This window comes from Oncorhynchus masou, unplaced genomic scaffold (genome assembly GCF_036934945.1).
Source record: "Oncorhynchus masou masou isolate Uvic2021 unplaced genomic scaffold, UVic_Omas_1.1 unplaced_scaffold_1977, whole genome shotgun sequence".
NCBI classification, from domain to species: domain Eukaryota; kingdom Metazoa; phylum Chordata; class Actinopteri; order Salmoniformes; family Salmonidae; genus Oncorhynchus; species Oncorhynchus masou.
Genome location: NW_027008469.1, coordinates 34,804 through 62,580, shown reverse-complemented (window position 1 = coordinate 62,580; position 27,777 = coordinate 34,804). Strand labels below are relative to the sequence as shown.

At 42.3% G+C, this 27,777-nt stretch overlaps 1 protein-coding gene across 1 annotated transcript; it reads right to left on the bottom strand.

Moving 5' to 3' along the window:
- Window positions 1-894: 894 nt before the first annotated feature.
- Window positions 895-27,777, bottom strand: LOC135532662 (sialoadhesin-like). The gene is made up of 12 exons (XM_064960128.1): window positions 27,732-27,777; window positions 8,672-8,764; window positions 7,167-7,244; window positions 6,625-6,969; window positions 6,243-6,461; window positions 5,732-6,091; window positions 5,379-5,597; window positions 2,806-3,132; window positions 2,225-2,479; window positions 1,352-1,615; window positions 1,051-1,147; window positions 895-958 (listed from the first exon to the last, which is right to left on the bottom strand). Exons 3-12 carry the CDS (start codon window positions 7,219-7,221, stop codon window positions 895-897), a joined length of 2,205 nt encoding a protein of 734 aa, XP_064816200.1. The 5' UTR covers window positions 7,222-7,244; window positions 8,672-8,764; window positions 27,732-27,777.

Sequence of the window (27,777 nt, the reverse complement as noted above, 5' to 3'; positions counted from 1 at the left end):
CATTAAACTGAATGTGAGTCCCAAATGGCACCCTACTCCATTTTTTGCCTGCACTCCTTTAGACCAGTAGTGAACTAAATAGGGAATAGGGTGCCATTTGGAATGCAAGCAGAGCAGTTACTCAAAACCATCATCACATCCCTCCTTCATTATAGACATATCATAGTAACTGTCTTGAGATGTAAATTGTTGAGTTTGTAGTTTCAGGAAATGCCATTTGGCCTGAAGAATGGCCCTGGAACCTTTTAGACATTAAAACTGCAACTTTTCAAAATGTTCACTGTCACACCATAGTATGCCCCTAGAGTTCACCATAGAGTTCAATGAAATGTCACTTGACATTAAGATTTCTCCTTCAACCCTCAGATAGTGATGGAGGGAGTTATCAGGGAGCAATGAGGGGTCACTAGGGGTCAACTGCTGTCCTTATTTTAATGACATACTTGTCCTCTCCTCCAATAAGCAGCAGCATATGAATGGCCTTGACGCTGTCTGTGTGGTCACATGTTCTACATAGTATAGACTCTATATTGTTGTAATGGCAGAATATGCTCACCAGGTGGCAGCACTGGGGAGGTTGAAATTCACAGCAGCGTACTGGACATCCTCATCCTCTTTCTGGGGTTGAAGCAGCTGGACGGTGGAGTACAGAGGCACTTCCTGGTTTTTGGAGTGAGAGACGTGGACGCTGGCGAAGTGAATGTCATCTTGGTCGACGGTGGCCGCTGTCTGTGCTGCAGTAGGGGTGAAGGCCATGCCTGAGATGTTGTCACACACTGGACTAGAGTCTCCCCGATGGAGAGAGAGAACAGACAACATAAATAGACCTGGGGACAGACAGCATGAAGAGTGGAAATGTAACCACAAAGCAATAAAGACAATCCTACATCTGTTTCAACAGACCTGTCCATTGCCTGCTGTGTGTCTTGTGTCAGAGGTGGTTTTGGAGACCTTCTTCCTGTTTTGTAAATTAATGAGTGAATGAATATATTAATGAAGTAATGAAGATAATAAAGTGAAATAATCTTTAAAATATGCATTTTCACTCACCTGAACCACATGAGTCCAGAGAGACATGAAGCCAGTATGACACCCAGAACAACCACTATGATTCCTACAGCTGCAGTTAGAACTGAGGTCTGTTTCCCTAAAAGATAATATAGATGATATGAGTACAGGTTATTATGAAGTGAAAACGAACATACAACAAAACAGGACATTAATGCAATACTTGTATATAGAAGCCCATGTATAGTTATAAACCAAAGTGGAATAAGGCAAACGAGAAGAAGATCACCTTGAAACATAATTTCTTATTGAACATCATTTTGTATTGAAGATGTAACTTTACCTGCTACAATGATCATCAGAGCTGTAGAGTTCATAGATCCTCTTCCATTCTGGGCCTCACAGTAATATTCTCCTCTGTCCTCAGAGATGATGTTAATGATGCTGTAACTCTGTCCTGATGCTTTTGGTGAGGTTACGTTCTTCTTGTACCAGGTGTATTTGTCCACAGGTGGGTTGGCATCACTGCTGCAGGTCAGAGTCACTGAACTGCCCTCCACTATTTCACCAGAGGGACTGACTGACACTGAGGTGTTCCTTGGGCCATCTAGTGTAAAATACATTGTATTTATTTATAGCAACATTTGTGTTTAGTTGAAATAATTTATAAATTATTAATTCAGAGCAAAAGAAAATGTGAAACAGAATCACAATAAATAATGATGACATTGTGGTAATGCACATTCAGGGAAATGGATGAGTCACGATCGTGTGGAGAGACGGACCAAGGCGCAGCATGAGTGGAGTTCTACATCTTTATTTTTAGTGAAACTTAAAATAAACCAAGAAACTAACAACGACGACAGTACTGAGGTGCAACATGAACTCACTCAAAAACAATATCCCACAAAGCAGGTGGGATAAAGGGCTTCCTGAATATGATCCCCAATTAGAGGCAACAATTACCAGCTGCCTCTAATTGGGAACCGCACAAACCAGCCACATAGAAAATAAATGACTAGAACTCCCCCCTAGTCACGCTCTGACCTAAACACCATAGAGAACCGAGGCCTTTCTATGGCCAGGGAGGGACAGGATGTTACACACTAAAATATGTATTGATAGATATATTTATGTGTAAAACAATCTATTCTAAATTCAAGTGTCAACATTGTCAGTATATCAAACTGGACATTAAAATCCCCAATGTACTTACATGTGACAGTGAGAGTCTCTTCAGCAGAGGGGAGATCCTCATGTCCTTCTACAGAACAGGAGTATCTGCCTGTATCCTCACTGCTGACTGAGAACAGGATATAGACAGGAGAGGAGGTGTTGCTGTTTGGTAGAGACTGTCCATTCTTATACCAACTGTAGGCTGTGATGGGGTCCAGTGTACAGTTGGTTCTACATCTCAGTGTGACTCTCTCCCCCTCTGACACAGATGTAGGATCCATCTCCAACACAACATCTAGAGTAAAAGGAACCAAATCATTATTCTCCTCCTATATATGTCCTCTTATGTGAAATATCATATTTGTTTTTTCCCCTGTTACATAACACTGCAGTGTCTGCATGACTGCCCTTAAATAAGGTAATTACGGTCATTAATTTGATATATTTAGACAGGACAGTCAACTCTGTAATAATTTCCACTGTTTTCCAGGAAGTCCTGGGTTCCATAGAATCAATAAAACAGATTAAAACACAACATTCTCATTAGCATACATACAAAACAACACTCACATTACAGCTATCTAGATATGTGTCATAGATGTGAAATGTGTGACAGATTACCTGTGACAGTCAGAGAGACAGGTGAGCCAGAAAACTTTCCTCCAGATGTTATGAATCTGAACCTGAACCCAGCAGAGTCACTCAATCTCAGGTCTGTGATTCTCAGGGTACAGTCACTCTCCTTATCCCCAAGGTACTCTATATGACCCTCATACCCTGGCACTGAGCTCAGATCTTCAGCCTCCATACCAGACCATTTAGTAAACCAGAAAGCTTGTTTGATCTCATGATAACTGGGATATGTGTAAGAGCAGGATATGTCCACTGTTGACCCCTTCAAGGTACAGATACTCTGATGGGTGTAAGTCACACTCCAACACTTCTGACCTGAAATACAAGACAATATAACACCTTTATAAAATTCTTAATTACAATATCTACTGTATACACTTATGCTGTTACGTTCCCCAGCAAGAAAACCTCAAATGTAACCAAAACAAAAGTGGGAATTAATAAAAGAGTCACTGACAAAGACAAAAATGAGACCAGTGGGCTCTGAAAGACACTCATGGGGGAGTCCATTGAAAATGTACTATCAACAACAACTGGAACAAAAAGACATGAGCTTCCACAACATTTACCCAAGAAGAGGCAAACAAAATAAAACCCCCCAGTTGTAACAGATTCTGACTAACGAGTGACACCAATCAGGGCACCTCACCTCCAAGTATCATTGAAAACAACAAAACAACAATGTTTAAATCATATGCTGTGAAAGTAACCAGGAAGTGACTATCAGCTTTGTAGTTTATAAACTTTTCATGGGTCTTCAGTGCTCAAAAACAGACGTGCAATGGTGTACAAGCACAACAACGTAATGAAATGTATTTTGTAGAAGTAAATTCATCCATTGACTGCATTTTCATGAATTTGATTATACACTGCTCAAAAAAATAAATGGAACACTAAAATAACACATCCTAGATCTGAATGAATGAATTATTCTTATTAAATACTTTTTTCTTTACATAGTTGAATGTGCTGACAACAAAATCACACAAAAATTATCAATGGAAATCAAATTTATCAACCCATGGAGGTCTGGATTTGGAGTCACACTCAAAATTAAAGTGGAAAACCACACTACAGGCTGATCCAACTTTGATGTAATGTCCTTAAAACAAGTCAAAATGAGTCTCAGAAGTGTGTGTGGCCTCCACGTGCCTGTATGACCTGGGCATGCTTCTGATGAGGTCGCGGATGGTCTCCTGAGGGACCTCCTCCCAGACCTGGACTAAAGCATCCGCCAACTCCTGGACAGTCTGTGGTGCAACGTGGCGTTGGTGGATGGAGCGAGACATGATGTCCCAGATGTGCTCAATTGGATTCAGGTCTGGGGAACGGGCGGGCCAGTCCATAGCATCAATGTCTTCCTCTTGCAGGAACTGCTGACACACTCCAGCCACATGAGGTCTAGCATTGTCTTGCATTAGGAGGAACCCAGGGCCAACCGCACCAGCATATGGATAAACAAGGGGTCTGAGGATCTCATCTCGGTACCTAATGGCAGTCAGGCTTCCTCTGGCGAGCACATGGAGGGCTGTGCGGCCCCCCAAAGAAATGCCACCCCACACCATGACTGACCCACCGCCAAACCGGTCATGCTGGAGGATGTTGCAGGAAGCAGAACGTTCTCCACGGTGTCTCCAGACTCTGTCACGTCTGTCACGTGCTCAGTGTGAACCTGCTTTCATCTGTGAAGAGCACAGGGCACCGGTGGTGAATTTGCCAATCTTGGTGTTATCTGGCAAATGCCAAACGTCCTGCACAGTGTTGGGCTGTAAGCACAACCCCCACCTGTGGATGTCGGGCCCTTACCACCCTCACAGAGTCTGTTTCTGACCGTTTGAGCAGACACATGCACATTTGTGGCCTGCTGGAGGTCATTTTGCAGGGCTCTGGCAGTGCTCCTCCTGCTCCTCCTTGCACAAAGGCGGAGGTAGCGGTCCTGCTGCTGGGTTGTTGCCCTCCTACGGCCTCCTCCATGTCTCCTGATGTACTGGCCTGTCTCCTGGTAGTGCCTACATGCTCTGGACACTATGCTGACAGACACAGCAAACCTTCTTGCCACAGCTTGCATTGATGTGCCATCCTGGATGAGTTGAAATACCTGAGCCACTTGTGTGGGTTGTAGACTCAGTCTCATGCTACCACTAGAGTGAAAGCACCGCCAGCATTCAAAAGTGACCAAAAAATCAGCCAGGGAGCATAGGAACTGAGAAGTGGTTTGTGGTCACCCCCTGCAAAACCACTCCTTTATTGGGGGTGTCTTGCTAATTGCCTATAATTTCCACCTGTTCTCTATTCCATTTGCACAACAGCATGTGAAATTTATTGTGTTGCTTCCTAAGTGGACAGTTTGATTTCACAGAAGTGTGATTGACTTGGAGTTACATTGTGTTGTTTAAGTGTTCCCTTAATTTTTTTGAGCAGTGTATATCTTGAAGCCCATTCAACACTGCGTGGCAAAGCATACAGAACTAAAGCAGAAGTGGACATCACATTTACAGCAAATTCAATAATGATCGTCTGACGACCTGAAACAAATGTTGTATGTAAAAGTCCACACTTACACACTGCAGGAGAGAGGAGATCCTCATGGCCTTTTACAGCACAGGAGTAACTGTCTGCATCACTAAAGGAGTCTGAGTCCAGGCTGGAAGTGTCCTCCTTTACTTTGTGTCCGTTCTTGTACCAGATGTAGGTGGGGTTGTCAGTCAGAGTACAGGTGGTGATACAGGTCAGTGTCCTCTTCCCTGCCTCTGTGGCAGGAGTCACCTTCACCTGCAGGTCTGAATACAGAGTCAATGACAATAACATCATTAAACCAATAGTGTATTATGGATAAAAACATGTAGAATTAAACATCTAATAGAAATGTATGTATTAACATGATCCTGTATGTATTAACATGATCCAGTGTTACCTGTGACAGTCAGAGTTGTTCCAGGGAAGCTGTGTCCCCATCTTGATGTCTGTGTGTTGAATATGAACTTGTACTCAGCAGAGTCCTCCTCTCTCAGATCTGTGATTCTCAGGGTGGAGCGACCTCTCTCCTTCTCTCCAACATACTCCACACGACCTGCATACCCTGGGTCTGTGGTTAGGTCCTCAGGGATCAACTCATCCCTCCACCTGTCACTCTGTTTAGAACTAAACCAGAGTGATGATTTAACTGTATCATAACCACTGAAATAAGTACAGGATATGTCCACTGTTGACCCCTTCAAGGCACAGATTGTCCTCTTGGTGTAAGTCACTCTGTTGCAGTCCTGACCCTGGACACCTGCAATATAATGGAATCACATAAGTACATTATACAGTATTTTCAGATATTTTCATAAAAGCCCCATCAAATTATACAGTGAGACCAAAAGGACGTAGTACAAACATTCTGTATACTTGCTGTATTAGATTCATATTAGATTCACACTCACACACTGCAGGAGAGAGGAGATCCTCATGGCCTTTTACAGCACAGGAGTAACTGTCTCCATAGTTACTGGAGACTGGGTCTTTGTACTGGGGGGAGGTGCTCTCATCTAGATGTTGTCCGTTCTTGTACCAGATGTAGGTGGGGTTGTCAGTCAGAGTACAGGTGGTGATACAGGTCAGTGTCTTATCCTGATGTCCACCAGTCACCTTCACCTGAAGACCTGGAGAAAAAACAATATCACTGGAAATCCCTTTATCACTGACTTATCACTCTAATAAAAAGATGGAAGAAATCCTATGTTATACAGACATAAACACAAACCAAGACATTTATCCTGAACATAATGGAATTCAACAGTTTAATTATATTGAATGTTACTGTACCTGTGACAGACAGAGTGACTCCAGGACTTCCAGAATATTTCCCTCCTTCCTGATCTGTTAGTAATCTGAACTTGTACTCAGCTGAGTCTCTGTCTCTCAGGTCTGTGATTCTCAGGGTACAGTCTTTCTTCTTATCTCCATGATACTTCAGACGACCTGCATACTTTGGGTCTTGACCTAGATTGTTAGGTTCTACACCAGTCCCCCATTTAGTGAACCAGAAGGTTGTTGTGACTTTACCTCTGGGATATGTGTAAGAGCAGGTCAGCTCCACTGTTGACCCCTTCAAGGTACAGATACTCTGAGGGGTGTAAGTCACACTCCATCCTCTCTGACCCAGTACCACTGAAACACAGTCACACAAGGGTATTACATAAAGTCAATATTTTGTTGCCATAGTTATGAATGGAAACCATAGATAAGCATCACTCAGTGAGTTGTGAAAGATAACTATTTAAAGGGAAGTTGAGATGCCTAACAGAACACACCAGAACAATAAAACTGTAGATTGACAAACATATAAGTTATGAATGAGACCATACCTGTCACAGACCAGAGAAAGACCACCAACACACTTCCTGCTGTTCTCAAGGCCATTGTTGCATCTCCCACCCTGCAGTCTTAGAAACATAAACAACAACTCACTCTATAGCTGGTGAATAACTCCACCTGATACATTGAAATATAAACTGTAAATGGGGTACAGGGCCTCATTACTGAAAATGAACCAGGCTCATATTGTGTTGTGTTGTATTGTGCTATATGGTTGTCTATGTGAATACTGTCTGTATGTAATGTGTGTGATGTGTTGCATGTCTGTCTACGTCTGTCTACTTAAGATGACATGTATGAGGCAGAAAACGATATATCTAATGGATACGGTAAAGTCATCAATATCAACAACAACAACTTATTGAACAGTTCTGTAGTATTGTAAACACATATTTATACATTGATCATTCAGAAGCTGTTATAGTCTCAGATCCAAAAATATAGGAGGAAAAATGTTCAATCCTCTACGGTCAGTCAAGCTGTCCCAAGACTGACAACCAGGCTCAATGATAGCTCCTATCATGCACACACACGCACACACACGCACACACGCACACACACACACACACACACACACACACACACACACACACACACACACACACACACACACACACACACACACACACACACACACACACACACACACACACACACACACACACACACACACACACACACACACACTGCAGTATTACAATGTTTGTCTGCATGTCTTTTTTACCCTGGTTAATCATCTCATCCCTCTGTAGATCAACACTCCTACACTGAGACACTTTATGAATACTGACCCTGATGTAACAACCAAAACAGAGCTCAAAACATAACAAGGAGTAAAATGATACATTACCTTCAAGTATATGACTTATGACTAAAAACAAATAACCCAAAACTATATATTTTATTGTAATTACAGTACTTATAGAGTGAAGTGAAGGGGAGAGTCTTGTACAGTGAGTTAACTGACTGGTATTGAGTGGGAACTGCTAGTAAGTGTCAGTTCTGTGGTTGATACATATTTATGTCGTCAGGACACAAGTAGCTGATACAGAACTGTCCTTTCTTCCTCTTTAAGACATTAACATGTATGACGATGTCACGCTCTGACCTTAGATATCTCTGTATTCTTTATGTTAGGTTAGGTCAGGGTGTGACTAGGGTGGGTATGTTAGTTTTTTGTATTGTCTAGGGGGTTTTGTATGTCTAGGGGTTTTTGTATGTCTAGGGGTTTTGGGTAGGTCTAGGTTTATGTAGGTCTATGGTGGCCTGAATTGGTTCCCAATCAGAGGCAGCTGTTTATCGTTGTCTCTGATTGGGGATCAAATTTAGGTTGCCATTTTCCCTTTTGGTTTTGTGGGTCCTTGTTCTATGGTTAGTTGCCTGTCTGCGCTAACCATATTAGCGTCATGGTTTGTTTTGTTTGTTTTGTTTGTTTTGTTTGTTTTGTTTGTTTTGTTCAGTGTTCTTTCTTAATAAAAGAAGAATGTACGCTTACCACGCTGCACCTTGGTCCCACGCTGCACCTTGGTCTCCTCCTTACGACGGACGTGCCAGACGATCAGACCAGTATATCAGAAAAGGAAGATTACTGTAGAGAGTGGGTCCTACATTTATAAAATGGACAAAATGTCCCCCATATATACTTTTATATAAATACAAATCCATGTTAACAATATGTTGACTGTTCTATATGGAATGTTTATAATATCTTAGAATGTGTTGCCTTGTCCCTCTGAGTTCTACATGGAACAGGTCAAAGTTCCATTTACATTTGGTCAGTTCCATGATGTCATTCATTCTAATCTACAAACACATTAAATTTACACTACTCATCAGCTGCTTCAAAGTGGTACAGACGTTTCCAGTGTTCTATACTAGAGTTATCCCTACTGGCATCTCAACATTACTGCACCATCCTAATAATAATGTCATCAATAATGTTGGGCTAATAACAACATTACAAACTGGAAAGGAATCAGATAGAATGGTGAAACACAACACTGGCTACTTGACTAAGTCACATAGAAGCACACAAACACTGATGTCTGTAGTACAACATGCCATGAACATGTCAACTACAGAACTAAGCCTACCTTAGCGTGAGCTTTGATTGCGAACTCTTATTCACTACAGAAGTGATACCTCCTAGCCGTTGAGTTAGCAACCGCAGCTGCAAACGAGGGTTAGGAAGGAACAGACAGAGTATCTCGTCTATCACACAACGATGTTACTACAACATATCCAATTGACCACCAGAGACATTCTTCAAAGGACAAAGGACTCGGTTTGGCAACACGGCCTTCTTTCTACCACCAACCTACCGAAGTGCAGCTCAGAGTAAATATTTATTGCAGTTTCCTTTTCCAAATGGGTGATAATTTAGAATGCATAAGATACTGTATTTACGATAGCACAGCTTCTACCTTTGTCCCTCAGTCTTCCCGCTCTATCCCTCAAACCCAGCCCTTTTCTTTTGTGAAACCAGCTGTCATATCTGTTCCGCCCGCTAGGGACGTTTTCCTTTATGACGTAATTTGTAATCAAGGTATGATTCAATATGTGTATATGTAATTCTGTGTGATTAGTTAAGTATTTCGTAAATAAATAATTAAACCCAATTTTGTATTGCTGATTCAACTTGTTAACCAGGGTTCGTGAAGAACCAAGAATTTACAACTTTCAGATGAGACTGAATTAAGATGACGATTATTATTGACTGCTATTGATGTAAAATATTACTAGGTCTTTAACAGTTTATTCAGAAGATAACAGCTCTATACAGTGGGGCAAAAGAGTATTTAGTCAGCCACCAATTGTGCAAGTTCTCCCACTTAAAAAGATGAGAGTCCTGTCATTTTCATCATAGGTACACTTCAACTATGACAGACAAAATGAGGAAAAAAAATCCATAAAATCACATTGTAGAATTTTTTATGAATTTATTTGCAAATTATGGTGGAAAATAAGTATTTGGTCACCTACAAACAAGCAAGACCTGTAACTTCTTCTTTAAGAGTCTCCTCTGTCCTCCACTCGTTACCTGTATTAATGGCACCTGTTTGAACTTGTTATCAGTATAAAAGACACCTGTTAACAACCTCAAACAGTCACACTCCAAACTCCACTATGGCCAAGACCAAAGAGCTGTCAAAGGACACCAGAAACAAAATTGTAGACCCTGCACCAGGCTGGGAAGACTGAATCTGCAATAGGTAAGCAGCTTGATTTGAAGAAATCAACTGTGGGAGCAATTATTAGGAAATTAAAGACTTACAAGGCCACTGATAATCTCCCTCGATCTGGGGCTCCACGCAAGATCTCACCCACCCCGTGGGGTCAAAATGATCACAAGAACGGTGAGCAAAAATCTCAGAACCACATGGGGGGACCTCGGGAATGACCTGCAGAGAGCTGGGACCAAAGTAACAAAGCCTACCATCAGTAACACACTACGCCGCCAGGGACTCAAATCCTGCAGTGCCAGATGTGTCCCCCTACTTAAGCTAGTACATGTCCAGGCCCGTCTGAAGTTTGCTAGAGAGCATTTGGATGATCCAGAAGAAGATGGGGAGAATGTCATATGGTCAGATGAAACCAAAATAGAACTCTTTGGTAAAAACTCAACTCGTCGTGTTTGGAGGACAAAGAATGCTGAGTTGCATCCAAAGAACACCGTACCTACTGTGAAGCATGGGTGTGGAAACATCATGCTTTGGGGCTGTTTTTCTGCAAAGGGACCAGGACGACTGATCCGTGTAAAGGAAAGAATGAATGGGGCCATGTATTGTGAGAATTTGAGTGAAAACTGAAATTGAAAATGAAATGTGGCTGGGTTTTTCAGCATGACAATGATCCCAAACACACCACCCGGGCAATGAAGGAGTGGCTTCGTAAGAAGCATTTCAAGGTCATGGAGTGGCCAAGCCAGTCTCCAGATCTCAACCCATAGAAAATCTTTGGAGGGAGTTGAAAGTCCGTGTTGCCCTGCAACAACCCCAAAACATCACTGCTCTAGAGGAGATCTGCATGGAGGAATGGGCCAAAATACCAGCAACAGTGTGTGAAAACCTTGTGAAGACTTACAGAAAACGTTTGACCTCTGTCATTGCCAATAAAGGGTATATAACAAAATATTGAGATAAACTTTTGTTATTGACCAAATACTTATTTTCCACCATAATTTGCAAATAAATTCATAAAAAATCCTACAATGTGATTTTCTGGATTTTTTCCCTCATTTTGTCTGTCATAGTTGAAGTGTACCTATGATGATACTTTTTTGCCCAACTGTAAATATTATTTTGTGGTACCCGACAAACATTACAGTCTAATGTAGCCTTTAATCCATATAAAGCTTAATGTAGACAGTTATCCATATATAGTCTAATATATCCTGTTATCCATATATAGTCTAATGTAGCATGTTATCCATATATAGTCTAATGTAGCCTGTTATCCATAAATAGTCTAATTTAGCCTGTTATCCATATATAGTCTAATGTAGCCTGTTATCCATATATAGTCTAATGGAGCATGTTATCCATATATAGTCTAATGTAGCCTGTTATCCATATATAGTCTAATGTAGCCTGTTATCCATATATAGTCTAATGTAGCCTGTTATCCATATATAGTCTAATGTAGCCTGTTATCCATATATATTCTAATGTAGCCTGTTATCCATATATAGTCTAATCTAGCCTGATATCCATATATAGTCTAATGTAGCCTGATATCCATATATAGTCTAATTTAGCCTGTAATCCATATATAGTTTAATGTAGCCTGTTATCATTATATAGTCTAATGTAGCCTGTTATCCATATATTGTCATGTCTTGTTATGTCTTTTCCTGTCCTTTCTCTTCACTCTGTCTCTCTCTGCTGGTCTTTTTAGGTTACCTTCTCTGTCTCTCATTCTTCAGCTGTTCTACATCTCCCCTAACTAGCTCATTCACTCTTTCCCACCTGTTCTCTCTTCCCCCTCTGATTAGGTCTCTATTTCTCTCTCTGTTCCTGCTACTTTCAGTGTCTGATTCTTGTTTGTGTTTTTGATGCCAGAAAGCTGTCGTCAAGTTGCTTCCACCTTGTCCTATCCTGTCGGAGTCTGCCTGGCAGGTGCATCCTGCATTATACTAACGTTCTTTTTGTTCCATTGACTACGTTGGAAGAGGATTTATGCCATTCCTGTTTTTCATTAAAGAACTCTGTTTTCTGTTAAAACCGCTTTGGGTCTTCACTGTACATAACAGAAGAATCAGACCAAGAATGGACCCAGCGGATCCGGACCCTTTTCACTCCGCCGTCGAGATCCAGGGAGCGATGCTAGGCAGACACGAGGAGGAATTGTCTGCTGCTCGACATGCCGTTGAGACCCTGGCCGTCCAAGTCTCCGACCTCACAAGACAGGTTCACCAACTCCACCTCGATCCACCGCCCACTTCCAGGGTGGTCTCCGGAGCCCAGGATCAACAACCCGCCGTGTTACCTGGGGAGCCCACTGAGTGCCGCTCATTCCTCACTCAGTGTGATGTGGTGTTCTCTCTCCAGCCCAACACTTACTCCAGGAGCGCAGCCCGCATCGCCTACCTCATTTCTTCCTTAAGACGGGCGCGTGAGTGGGGCACGGCAATCTGGGAGGCGAGGGCTGAGTGTATTAACCAGTATCAGGACTTTAAGGAGGAGATGATACGGGTTTTTGACCGTTCTGTTTTTGGGGAGGAGGCTTCCAGGGCCCTGTCTTCCCTATGTCAGGGGAATCTGATCCATAACGGATTATTCTATTGAGTTTCGCACTCTCGCTGCCTCTAGTGACTGGAACGAGCCGGCTTTGCTCGCTCGTTTTCTGGAGGGTCTCCTCGTCGAGGTTAAGGATGAGATCCTCTCCCGGGAGGTTCCTTCCAGTCTGGACTCCTTAATAGCTCTCGCTATTGAGCGACGGTTTGATCCGTCGCCAGCTCGTGGAAAGACTGACATCACTGCCACCTGCCGCATCACTGCCACCCTCCTCCGCCGGCTCGGATGCTGAGCCTATGCAGCTGGGGGTATCCGCATCTCGGCCAAGGAGAGGGAACGGAGAATCACCAATCGCCTCTGTCTCTACTGCGGCTCCGCTGGTCATTTTGTCACCTCATGTCCAGTAAAAGCCAGAGCTCATCAGTAAGAGGAGGGCTACTGGTGAGCAACTACTCAGGCCTCTCCTTCTGGATCACGCACTACCTTTCCGGTCCATCTCCGCTGGCCCGGTTCATCTGCTTCCTGCAGTGCCTTGATAGACTCTGGGGCGGAGGGCTGTTTTATGGACGAGACCTGGGCTCGGGAACATGACATTCCTCTCAGACAGTTAGGGGAGCCCACGGCCTTGTTCGCTTTAGATGGTAGTTCTCTCCCCAAGATTCAGCGTGAGACGCTGCCTTTAACCCTCACTGTCTCTGGTAATCATAGCGAAACCATTTCTTTTAATTTTTCGTTCACCTTTTACACCTGTTGTTTTGGGTCATCCCTGGCTAGTGCGCCATAACCCTTCTATTAATTGGTCTAGTAATACTATCCTATCCTGGAATGTTTCTTGTCATGTGACCTGTTTAATGTCTGCTATCCCTCCTGTTTCCTCTGTCTCTTCTTCACAGGAGGAGCCTGGCGATTTGACAGGGGTGCCGGAGGAGTATCACGATCTGCGCACGGTGTTCAGTCGTTCCAAGGCCACTTCTCTCCCTCCACACCGGTCGTATGACTGTAGTATTGATCTCCTTCCGGAACTACTCCCCCGGGGTAGATTATACTCTCTGTCGGCTCCCGAACGTAAGGCTCTCGAGGATTATTTGTCGGTTTCCCTCGACGCCGGTACCATAGTCTCCTCCTCCTCTCCCGCCGGAGCGGGGTTTTTTTTTTGTTCAGAAGAAGGACGGGTCCCTGCGCCCATGCGTGGATTATCGAGGGCTGAATGACATAACAGTTAAGAATCGTTATCCGCTGTCTTCAGCCTTCGAGATCCTGCAGGGAGCCAGGTTTTTCACCAAATTGGACCTTCGTAACGCCTACCATCTCGTGCGCATCAGGGAGGGGGACGAGTGGAAGACGGCGTTTAACACTCCGTAGGGCACTTTGAATACCGGGTCTTCCTTTCGGCTCGTTAACGCTCCAGCTGTCTTTCAGGCACTAGTTAACAACGTCCTGAGAGACATGCTGAACATTTTTGTTTTCGTTTACATGGACGAATCCTGATTTTTTCACCGTCTCCTCGATTCATGTTCAGCACGTGTGAAGCGCCTTTTGGAGAACTGTCTTTATGTGAAGGCTGAGAAGTGCACTTTTCATGCCGCCTCTGTCCCTTTTCTCGGTTCCGTTATTTCCGCTGAGGGCATTAAGATGGATCCCGCTAAGGTCCAGGCTGTCATTGATTGGCCCGTTCCTAAGTCACGCGAAAGAGCTGAAGCGCTTTCTGGGCTTCGCTATTTCTATCGTCGTTTCATCCGTAATTTCGGTCAGGTGGCAGCTACCCTCACAGCCCTTACTTCTGTTAGGACGTGCTTTAAGTGGTCCGTTTCCGCCCAGGGAGCTTTTGATCTTCTTAAGAATCGTTTTACATCCGCACCTATTCTTGTTACACCTGACATCTCTAGTCAGTTTGTTGTTGAGGTTGATGAAGGAGGTGGGCGTGGGAGCCATTCTTTCTCAGCGCTCTCTCTGACGGCAAGGTCCATCCTTGCGTTTTTCTCTCATCGCTTATCGCCGTCAGAACGTAACTAGATGTTGGTAATCCAACTGCTAGCCATCCGCTTTGGGCGAATGGCGACAGTGGTTGGAGGGCGACCGTTCCTTTTGTCGTTTGGACTGACCATAGGAACCTTGAGTACATCCGTTCAGCCAAACGACTTAATGCGCGTCAGGCTCATTGGGCTCTGTTTTTCGCTCGTTTCGAGTTTGTTATTTCTTATCGTCCGGGCTCAAAAAACACCAAGCCTGATGCTTTATCTGGTCTCTTCAGTTCTTCTGAGGTCTCCACCGACCCCGATATTCTCCAACGGGCGTGTTGTCGGGTTGACTGTCTGGGGAATTGAGAGGCAGGTAAAGCAAGCACTCGACACTTACAGAGCTTGTCCTAGGAACCTTCTGTTCGTTCCCGTTCCTACTCGTCCGGCCGTTCTTCATGGGCCCACTCTGCCAATTAGCCGTTACCCCGGCGTTCGGGGTAACAAATTCGCCAGCGTTTCTGGTGGCCCACTGACGCGCGTAAACCGCTTGTTATCTGACCAAATCTGGGAACTCTCCTCCTGCCGGCCGTCCAGACCGCTAATTCCCTCTCGACCGTGGTCTCACATCGCTTTAGATTTTATCACCGGACTGCCTTCATCAGCGGGGAAGACAGTTATTCTTACGGTTGTCGATAGATTCTCTAAGGCGGCTCATTTCATTCCTCATTTTGTCGGCTCAGATCATTATCGAGAATGTTTTCCGAATTCATGGCCTTCCGTCTGACGTCTTTCCGATGAGGCCCGCAGTTCACGTCTCAATTTTGGAGGGAGTTTTGCCGTTTGATTGGGGCTTCCGTAAGTATTATTTTGTCTAACGGTACCCGGGCCAATCAGACTGTTGGTCATTTTACGCAGTCTTTCTGTAACCCTGCGTCTTTAAACAGCTCCATATAAAGCTTAATGTCTGCTACCGTTATCTCCTTTTCAGAGTATACCAGCCTCCGCTGTTCTCATCTCAGCTAGTCCTGTCCCCTATCTTTTGTCCAGTCTAATGTAGCATTTGCCGTAATATGTGAGGGCCGCTATATATAGTCTAATGAGCCTGTTATCGGTCAGAGAGTATGGCTCTCCACTCAGAACCTTCCCCTTAAGACAGCTTTAGTTGGCCCCGCGGTTCATTGTTATCCATTAATCCTATAGTCTAATCTGTAGCCTGTTATCCATATATAGTCCTAATGTTAAGCCCGTTCTTCGCGCCCCCGCTGTCCCTATCCTTGTCCATATCTATAGGGTCTAATTTTGGACATGCGCCCTCGGGGCCATCATCAGTACCTATGGATTGGGAGGGTAGTCCTAATGGAGTAGGTTCCCTGGGACGTGCTGGACCGTCCATATATTTCCTCCGTTGCCGCCAGGTTTCTAAGGAGGCGCTGTGGGGGGGTACTGTCATGTCTTGTTATGTCTGTTCCTGTCCTTTCTCTTCATCTGTCTAGCTGGTCTTTTATAGTTACCTTCTCTGTCTCTCATTCTTCAGCTCTTCTACATCTCCCCTAACTAGCTCATTCACTCTTTCCCACCTGTTCTCTCTTCCCCCTCTGATTATCTCTATTTCTCTCTCTGTTCCTGCTACTTTCAGTGTCTGATTCTTGTTTGTGTTTTTGATGCCAGAAGCAAGCTGTCGTCTAGTTTGCTTCCACCTTGTCCTATCCTGTCGGAGTCTGCCTTGCATCCTGCATTATACTAACGTTCTTTTGTTCCATTGACTACGTTGGAAGAGGATTTATGCCATTCCTGTTTTTCATTAAAGAACTCTGTTTTCTGTTAAAACCGCTTTTGGGTCTTCACTCAAGTACATAACATATATAGTCTAATGTAGCCTGATATCCATATATAGTCTAATTTAGCCTGTAATCCATATATAGTTTAATGTAGCCTGTTATCATTATATAGTCTAATGTAGCCTGTTATCCATATATAGTCTAATGTAGCCTGTTATCCATATCTAGCCTAATGTAGCCTGTTATCTATATATATTCTAATGTAGCCTGTTATCTATATATATTCTAATGTAGCCTGTTATCTATATATATTCTAATGTAGCCTGTTATCTATATATATTCTAATGTAGCCTGTTATCCATATCTAGTCTAATGTAGCCTGTTATCTATATATATTCTAATGTAGCCTGTTATCCATATCTAGTCTAATGTAGCCTGTTATCTATATATATTCTAATGTAGCCTGTTATCCATATCTAGTCTAATGTAGCCTGTTATCCATATATAGTCTAATGTAGCCTGTTATCTATATATATTCTAATGTAGCCTGTTATCCATATATAGTCTAATGTAGCCTGTTATCTATATATATTCTAATGTAGCCTGTTATCCATATATAGTCTAATGTAGCCTGTTATCCATATATAGTCTAATGTAGCCTGTTATCCATATATAGTCTAATGTAGCCTGTTATCCATATCTAGTCTAATGTAGCCTGTTATCCATATATATTCTAATGTAGCCTGTAATCCATATATAGTCTAATGTAGCATGTTATCCATATATAGTCTAATGTAGCCTGTTATCTATATATAGTCTAATGTAGCCTGTTATCCATATATAGTCTAATGTAGCCTGTTATCCATATATATTCTAATGTAGCCTGTTATCCATATATAGTCTAATGTAGCCTGTTATCCATATATAGTCTAATGTAGCCTGTTATCCATATATATTCTAATGTAGCCTGTTATCCATATATAGTCTAATGTAGCCTGTTATCCATATATAGTCTAATGTAGCCTGTTATCTATATATATTCTAATGTAGCCTGTTATCCATATATAGTCTAATGTAGCCTGTTATCCATATATAGTCTAATGTAGCCTGTTATCTATATATAGTCTAATGTAGCCTGTTATCCATATATAGTCTAATGTAGCCTGTTATCTATATATATTCTAATGTAGCCTGTTATCCATATATATTCTAATGTAGCCTGTTATCTATATATATTCTAATGTAGCCTGTTATCTATATATAGTCTAATGTAGCCTGTTATCCATATATATTCTAATGTAGCCTGTTATCTATATATATTCTAATGTAGCCTGTTATCTATATATATTCTAATGTAGCCTGTTATCCATATATATTCTAATGTAGCCTGTTATCTATATATAGTCTAATGCAGCCTGTTATCCATATATAGTCTAATGTAGGCTGTTATCCATATATAGTCTAATGTAGCCTGTTATCCATATATAGTCTAATGTAGCCTGTTATCCATTGTCTAATGTAGCATGTTATCCATATATAGTCTAATGTAGCCTGTTATCCATACATAGTCTAATGTAGCCTGTTATACATATATAGTCTAATGTAGCCTGTTATCCATACATAGTCTAATGTAGGCTGTTATCCATATATATTCTAATGTAGCCTGTTATACATATATAGTCTAATGTAGCCTGTTATCCATACATAGTCTAATGTAGCCTGTTATCTATATATATTCTAATGTAGCCTGTTATCCATATATAGTCTAATGTAGCCTGTTATCTATATATAGTCTAATGTAGCCTGTTATCTATATATATTCTAATGTAGCCTGTTATCCATATATAGTCTAATGTAGCCTGTTATCTATATATATTCTAATGTAGCCTGTTATCTATATATATTCTAATGTAGCCTGTTATCTATATATAGTCTAATGTAGCCTGTTATCCATATATATTCTAATGTAGCCTGTTATCTATATATATTCTAATGTAGCCTGTTATCTATATATATTCTAATGTAGCCTGTTATCCATATATATTCTAATGTAGCCTGTTATCTATATATAGTCTAATGTAGCCTGTTATCCATATATAGTCTAATGTAGCCTGTTATCCATATATAGTCTAATGTAGCCTGTTATCCATATATAGTCTAATGTAGCCTGTTATCCATATATAGTCTAATGTAGCCCATATATAGTCTAATGTAGCCTGTTATCCATATATAGTCTAATGTAGCCTGTTATCCATATATAGTCTAATGTAGCCTGTTATCCATACATAGTCTAATGTAGGCTGTTATCCATATATATTCTAATGTAGCCTGTTATACATATATAGTCTAATGTAGCCTGTTATCCATACATAGTCTAATGTAGGCTGTTATCCATATATATTCTAATGTAGCATGTTATCCATATATATTCTAATGTAGCCTGTTATCCATATATAGTCTAATGTAGCCTGTTATCCATATATAGTCTAATGTAGCCTGTTATCCATATATATATTCTAATGTAGCCTGTTATCCATATATATTCTAATGTAGCCTGTTATCCATATATATTCTAATGTAGCCTGTTATCCATATATATTCTAATGTAGCCTGTTATCTATATATATTCTAATGTAGCCTGTTATCCATATATAGTCTAATGTAGCATGTTATCCATATATAGTCTAATGTAGCCTGTTATCCATATATAGTCTAATGTAGCCTGTTATCCATATATAGTCTAATGTAGCATGTTATCCATATATAGTCTAATGTAGCCTGTTATCCATATATAGTCTAATGTAGCCTGTTATCCATATATAGTCTAATGTAGCCTGTTATCCATATATAGTCTAATGTAGCCTGTTATCCATATATAGTCTAATGTAGCTATCTATATATAGTCTAATGTAGCCTGTTATCCATATATAGTCTAATGTAGCCTGTTATCTATATATATTCTAATGTAGCCTGTTATCCATATATATTCTAATGTAGCCTGTTATCTATATATATTCTAATGTAGCCTGTTATCTATATATAGTCTAATGTAGCCTGTTATCCATATATATTCTAATGTAGCCTGTTATCTATATATATTCTAATGTAGCCTGTTATCTATATATATTCTAATGTAGCCTGTTATCCATATATATTCTAATGTAGCCTGTTATCTATATATAGTCTAATGCAGCCTGTTATCCATATATAGTCTAATGTAGGCTGTTATCCATATATAGTCTAATGTAGCCTGTTATCCATATATAGTCTAATGTAGCCTGTTATCCATTGTCTAATGTAGCATGTTATCCATATATAGTCTAATGTAGCCTGTTATCCATACATAGTCTAATGTAGCCTGTTATACATATATAGTCTAATGTAGCCTGTTATCCATACATAGTCTAATGTAGGCTGTTATCCATATATATTCTAATGTAGCCTGTTATACATATATAGTCTAATGTAGCCTGTTATCCATACATAGTCTAATGTAGCCTGTTATCCATATATAGTCTAATGTAGCCTGTTATCTATATATAGTCTAATGTAGCCTGTTATCCATATATATTCTAATGTAGCCTGTTATCCATATATAGTCTAATGTAGCCTGTTATCCATATATATTCTAATGTAGCCTGTTATCCATATATATTCTAATGTAGCCTGTTATCCATATATAGTCTAATGTAGCCTGTTATCCATATATATTCTAATGTAGCCTGTTATCCATATATATTCTAATGTAGCCTATATATATTCTAATGTAGCCTGTTATCCATATATATTCTAATGTAGCCTGTTATCCATATATAGTCTAATGTAGCCTGTTATCCATATATAGTCTAATGTAGCCTGCCTGTTAATGTAGCCTCCATCCATATATAGTCTAATGTAGCCTGTTATCCATATATAGTCTAATGTAGCCTGTTATCCATATATAGTCTAATGTAGCCTGTTATCCATATATAGTCTAATGTAGCCTGTTATCCATATATATTCTAATGTAGCCTGTTATCCATATATATTCTAATGTAGCCTGTTATCCATATATAGTCTAATGTAGCCTGTTATCCATATATATTCTAATGTAGCCTGTTATCCATATATCCTGGGAAGGAGAGGCTGTAACGGTTCTCGTCTGTCGAAGGAGAAGCGGACCAAAATGCAACGTGGTGGTTATTCATGTTCTTTAATAAATCACTCAACATGAAATAACTAAACAAAACAACAAACGACCGTGAAAACCTATACAGCCTATCTGGAGAACATAAACACAGAGACAGGAACAATCACCCACGAAACACTCAAAGAATATGGCTGCCTAAATATGGTTCCCAATCAGAGACAACGATAATCACCTGACACTGATTGAGAACCACTCCAGACAGCCATAGACTTTGCTAGATACCCCCACTAAGCCACAAACCCAATATCTAACAAAACCCCAAGACAAAACACACCACAATAAACCCATGTCACAACCTGGCATGACCAAATAAATGCAGACAAACACAATATATATCGACCAGGGCGTGACAGAACGCCCCCCCCCCCCTAATGTGCTGACTCCCGGACGCACATCAAAACAATAGGGGAGGGTCCGGGTGGGCGTCTGTCCATGGTGGCAGCTCCGGCGCGGGATGTGGACCCCACTCTATCAATGTCTTAGTCCCTCCTCCTCGCGTCCTTGGATAGTCCAACCTCACCGCGACCATGGCCTAGTAGTCCTCACCCAGAACCCCACTGGACTGAGAGGCAGCTCGGGACTGAGGGGCAGCTCGGGACTGAGGCAGCTCGGGACTGAGGGGTAGCTCGGGTCTGAGGGGAAGCTCGGGACTGAGGGGAAATTCGACACTGACAGGAAGCTCAGGAAGGTAGTTGGATCCGGCAGATCCTGGCTGGCTGGCGGTTCTGGCAGATCCTGGCTGACTGGCGGATCTGGAAGAGTCTGGCTGACTGGCGGATCTGGAAGAGTATGGTTGACTGGCAGATCTGGAAGAGTCTGGCGACTGGCACATCTGGAAGAGTCTGGCTGACTGGCGGATCCTGGCAGACTGACGGCTCTGGCTGCTCCACGCTGACTGGCAGCTCTGGCTACTCCATGCTGACTGGCGGCTCTGGCAGCTCCATGCTGACTGGCGGCTCTGGCTGCTCCATGCTGACTGGCTGCTCTGGCTGCTCCATGCTGACTGGCAGCTCTGGCTACTCCAAGCTGACTGGCGGCTCTGGCTGCTCCATGCTGACTGGCGGCTCTGGCTGCTCCATGCTGACTGGCGGCTCTGGCGGCTTCTTGCAGACTGGCAGCTCTGGCGGCTTCTTGCAGACTGGCAGCTCTGGCGGCTCCTTGCAGACTGGCAGCTCCTTGCAGACTGGCAGCTCCATGCAGACTGGCAGCTCTGGCTGTTCCATGAAGACTGACAGCTCTGGCTGCGCTAAACAAGCAGGAGACTCCGGCAGCGCTGTAGAGGCGGAAGGCTCTGGCAGCGAAAAACAGGCGGGAGACTCCAGCAGCGCAGGAGAGGAGGAAGGCTCTGGCTGCGCTGAACAGGCGGGAGACTCCGTCAACGCTGGAGAGGAGAAAGGCTCCGGCAGCGCTGAACAGGCGGGAGACTCCGGCAGAGCAGGAGAGGATTAAGGCTCCGGCAGCGCTGGAGAGGCGAGGCGCACTGTCGGCCTGATGCGTGGTGCTGGCACTGGTGGTACTTGGCCGAGGACATGCACAGGAAGCCTGGTGCGGGGAGCTGCCACCGGAGGGCTGGTGCGTGGAGGTGGTACTGGGTAGACCGGACCGAGCAGGCGCAGTGGAGCTCTTGAGCACCGAGCCTGCCCAACCTTACCCGGTTGAATACTCCTGGTCGCTCTGCCAGTGCGGCGAGGTGGAATAGCCCACACTGGGCTATGCAGGCGAACCGGGGACACCATGCGCAAGGCTGGTGCCATGTAAGCCAGCCCAAGGAGACGCACTGGGGACCAGATGCGTAGAGCTGGCTTCATGGCATTTGGCTCGACGCTCAATCTAGTCCGGCCGATACGCGGAGCTGGAATATACCGCACCGGGCTATGCACCCGCACTAGAGACACCGTGCGCACCACAGCATGACACGGTGCCTGCCCGGTCTCTCTAGCCCCCCGGTAACCACAGGAAGTTGGGGTAGGTCTCCTACCTAGCGTCGCCATACTCCCTGTGAGCCCCCCCCCCCCCCCAAGACATTTTTGGTGCTAACTCTCAGGCTTCCATCCGCGTCGCCGTGCTGCCTCCTCATACCAGCGCCTCTCAGCTTTCATCGCCTCCAGTTCTTCCTTGGGGCGGCGATATTCTCCAGGCTGAGCCCAGGGTCCTTCACCGTCCAATTCGTCCTCCCATGTCCATTCCTCTCTTTGTTGCTCCTGCTGTTGCTATTGCCTGTTACCACGCCGCTTGGTCCTGTTGTGGTGGGTGATTCTGTAACGGTTCTCGTCTGTCGATGGAGAAGCGGACCAAAATGCAGCGTGCTGGTTATTTATGTTCTTTAATAAATTGCTCGACATGAAATAACTAAACAAAACAGTAAACGAACGTGAAAACCTATACAGCCTATCTGGTGAACATAAACACAGAGACAGGAACAATCACCCACGAAACACTCAAAGAATATGGCTGCCTAAATATGGTTCCCAATCAGAGACAACGATAAACTCCTGCCTCTGATTGAGAACCACTCCAGACAGCCATAGACTTTGCTACCCCCACCAAGCCACAAACCCAATACCTAACAAAACCCCAAGACAAAACACACCACAATTAACCCATGTCACACCCTGGCCTGACCAAATAAATGCAGACAAACACAATATATATCGACCAGGGCGTGACAGAGGCGGACCAAAATGCAGCATGGTTATAATTCATGGTTCTTTAATAATGAAAATATACATGAATAAACTACAAAACAATAAACGTGGAAAAACCAAAACAGCACTATCTGGTGCAACAAACACAAAGACAGGAAACAATCACCCACAAAACCCAACAAAAAAACAGGCTATCTAAATATGGTTCCCAATCAGAGACAGTGACTAACACCTGCCTCTGATTGAGAACCATATCAGGCCAAACACAGAAACAGACAAACTAGACACACAACATAGAGTGCCCACTCAGATCACACCCTGACCAAACAAAACATAGAAACATACAAAGCAAACTATGGTCAGGTTGTGACAAGCCTGTTATCCATATATAGTCTAATTTAGCCTGTTATCCATATATAGTCTAATGTACCCTGTTATCCATATATTCCAATGTACCCTGTTATCCATATAGTCTAATTTAGTCTGTTATCCTTATATAGTCTAATGTAGCCTGTTATCCATATATAGTCTAATGTAGCCTGTTATCCAAATAGTCTATTGTAGCCTGTTATCCATATATAGTCTAATGTAGCCTGTTATCCATTTATAGTCTAATGTAGCCTGTTATCCATTTATAGTCTAATGTAGCCTGTTATCCATATATAGTCTAATGTAGCCTGTTATCCATATATAGTCTAATGTAGCCTGTTATCCATTTATAGTCTAATGTAGCCTGTTATCCATATAGTCTAATGTAGCCTGTTATCCATATATAGTCTAATGTAGCCTGTTATCCATATTATAGTCTAATCTAATGTAGCCTGTTATCCATATATAGTCTAATGTAGCATGTTATCCATATATAGTTAATGTAGCATGTTATCCATATATAGTCTAATGTAGCCTGTTATCCATATAGTCTAATGTCCATAATAGTCTAATGTAGCCTGTTATCCATATATAGTCTAATGTAGCATGTTATCCATATATAGTCTAATGTAGCCTGTTATCCATATATAGTCTAATGTAGCCTGTTATCCATATATAGTCTAATTAACCTGTTATCCATATTGTCTAATGTAGCATGTTATCTATATAGTCTGATGTAACATGCTGTCCAGATACTGTAAAGTGCATATCAAGTGCTTATCATGTCCATAAAAGAAGCATTTACATATTAGAACTAATAACTAGTAAATTAATAGGATCTCTGTGTAAATAACTTATGGTTCAGGAGGCCTGTTATTGGGTCTATCTAGGACAGGAAGGTAAAACAGGACTGTGATGCTGAGTGTGATCTATACCAACAAAACCTCAACCCACCATCACTGTGTCATGTTAATACTACTCCTACACACAACCCACCATCACTGTGTCATGTTAATACTACTCCTACACACAACCCACCATCACTGTGTCTCATGTTAATACTACTGTTCACTGTGTCTCATACTACTCCTACACACATGTTAACCCACCATCACTGTGTCTCATGTTAATACTACTCACTGTGTCATGTTACACACAACCCACCATCACTGTGTCTCATGTTAATACTACTCCTACACACAACCCACCATCACTGTGTCATGTTAATACTACTCCTACACACAACCCACCATCACTGTGTCTCATGTTAATACTACTCCTAAACACAACCCACCATCACTGTGTCATGTTAATACTACTCCTAAACACAACCCACCATCACTGTGTCTCATGTTAATACTACTCCTAAACACAACCCACCATCACTGTGTCATGTTAATACTACTCCTAAACACAACCCACCATCACTGTGTCTCATGTTAATACTACTCCTAAACACAACCCACCATCACTGTGTCATGTTAATACTACTCCTACACACAACCCACCATCACTGTGTCATGTTAATACTACTCCTAAACACAACCCACCATCACTGTGTCATGTTAATACTACTCCTACACACAACCCACCATCACTGTGTCTCATGTTAATACTACTCCTAAACACAACCCACCATCACTGTGTCATGTTAATACTACTCCTAAACACAACCCACCATCACTGTGTCTCATGTTAATACTACTCCTAAACACAACCCACCATCACTGTGTCATGTTAATACTACTCCTAAACACAACCCACCATCACTGTGTCTCATGTTAATACTACTCCTAAACACAACCCACCATCACTGTGTCATGTTAATACTACCATCACTACATGTTAATACACAACCCCACCATCACTGTGTCATGTTAATACTACTCCTAAACACAACCCACCATCACTGTGTCATGTTAATACTACTCCTACACACAACCCACCATCACTGTGTCTCATGTTAATACTACACCTAAACACAACCCACCATCACTGTGTCTCATGTTAATACTACACCTAAACACAACCCACCATCACTGTCTCATGTTAATACTACTCCTACACACAACCCACCATCACTGTGTCATGTTAATACTACTCCTACACACAACCCACCATCACTGTGTCATGTTAATACTACTCCTAAACACAACCCACCATCACTGTGTCTCATGTTAATACTACACCTACACACAACCCACCATCACTGTCTCATGTTAATACTACTCCTACACACAACCCACCATCACTGTGTCATGTTAATACTACTCCTACACACAACCCACCATCACTGTGTCATGTTAATACTACTCCTACACACAACCCACCATCACTGTGTCATGTTAATACTACTCCTACACACAACCCACCATCACTGTGTCATGTTAATACTACTCCTACACACAACCCACCATCACTGTGTCATGTTAATACTACTCCTACACACAACCCACCATCACTGTCTCATGTTAATACTACTCCTACACACAACCCACCATCACTGTGTCATGTTAATACTACTCCTACACACAACCCACCATCACTGTGTCTCATGTTAATACTACTCCTACACACAACCCACCATCACTGTGTCATGTTAATACTACTCCTACACACAACCCACCATCACTGTCTCATGTTAATACTACTCCTACACACAACCCACCATCACTGTGTCATGTTAATACTACTCCTACACACAACCCACCATCACTGTGTCTCATGTTAATACTACTCCTAAACACAACCCACCATCACTGTGTCTCATGTTAATACTACTCCTACACACAACCCACCATCACTGTGTCTCATGTTAATACTACTCCTAAACACAACCCACCATCACTGTGTCTCATGTTAATACTACACCTAAACACAACCCACCATCACTGTGTCTCATGTTAATACTACACCTAAACACAACCCACCATCACTGTGTCTCATGTTAATACTACTCCTAAACACAACCCACCATCACTGTGTCTCATGTTAATACTACTCCTAAACACAACCCACCATCACTGTGTCTCATGTTAATACTACTCCTAAACACAACCCACCATCACTGTCTCATGTTAATACTACTCCTAAACACAACCCACCATCACTGTGTCTCATGTTAATACTACTCCTAAACACAACCCACCATCACTGTGTCTCATATTAATTCTACTCTTAAACCTTTTACGAAACATTCACTCAATCACTCTTACTCTTAAGGTCACTCTTACTTTAGGTCATTTTCAAAAAAGTCCCCACTATAATGTACTCTTCTCAAACCGACACGTGTATGTGAGAATCTTACCTTATTAGGCTCACATTTTGCAGGCAAAAATATTACTGTATAAGCAACATGTACAGGATATATCTCTCAATCAAATGTTCAAAAAAAGATTCCACTATAATCTACCACTGTCTGAGCCCTTAAAATAACATGCAAACTCTCCACCACAGTCTACTGCTCTCAGAACCCTCACAATAACATGCAAACTCTCCACCACAGTCTACTGCTCTCAGAACCCTCACAATAACATGCAAACTCTCCACCACAGTCTACTGCTCACTGAAACCCTCACAATAACATGCAAACTCTCCACCACAGTCTACTGCTCTCAGAACCCTCACAATAACATGCAAAAGTCTACTACTACAGTCTACTACTCTCAGAACCCTCACAATAACATGCACAAGTCTACTACTACAGTCTACTGCTCTCAGAACCCTCACAATAACATGCAAAAGTCTACTACTACAGTCTACTACTCTCAGAACCCTCACAATAACATGCAAAAGTCATGCCCATAACAGAGGATTATGGTTCATGGCTATAGACAAATAATAAATTATACATATTTTAAGACATTGTCAAGCATACTTACAGAGTGAAGGGGAGAGAGGTGTTGTAATGAACTATCTTTCAGTCTG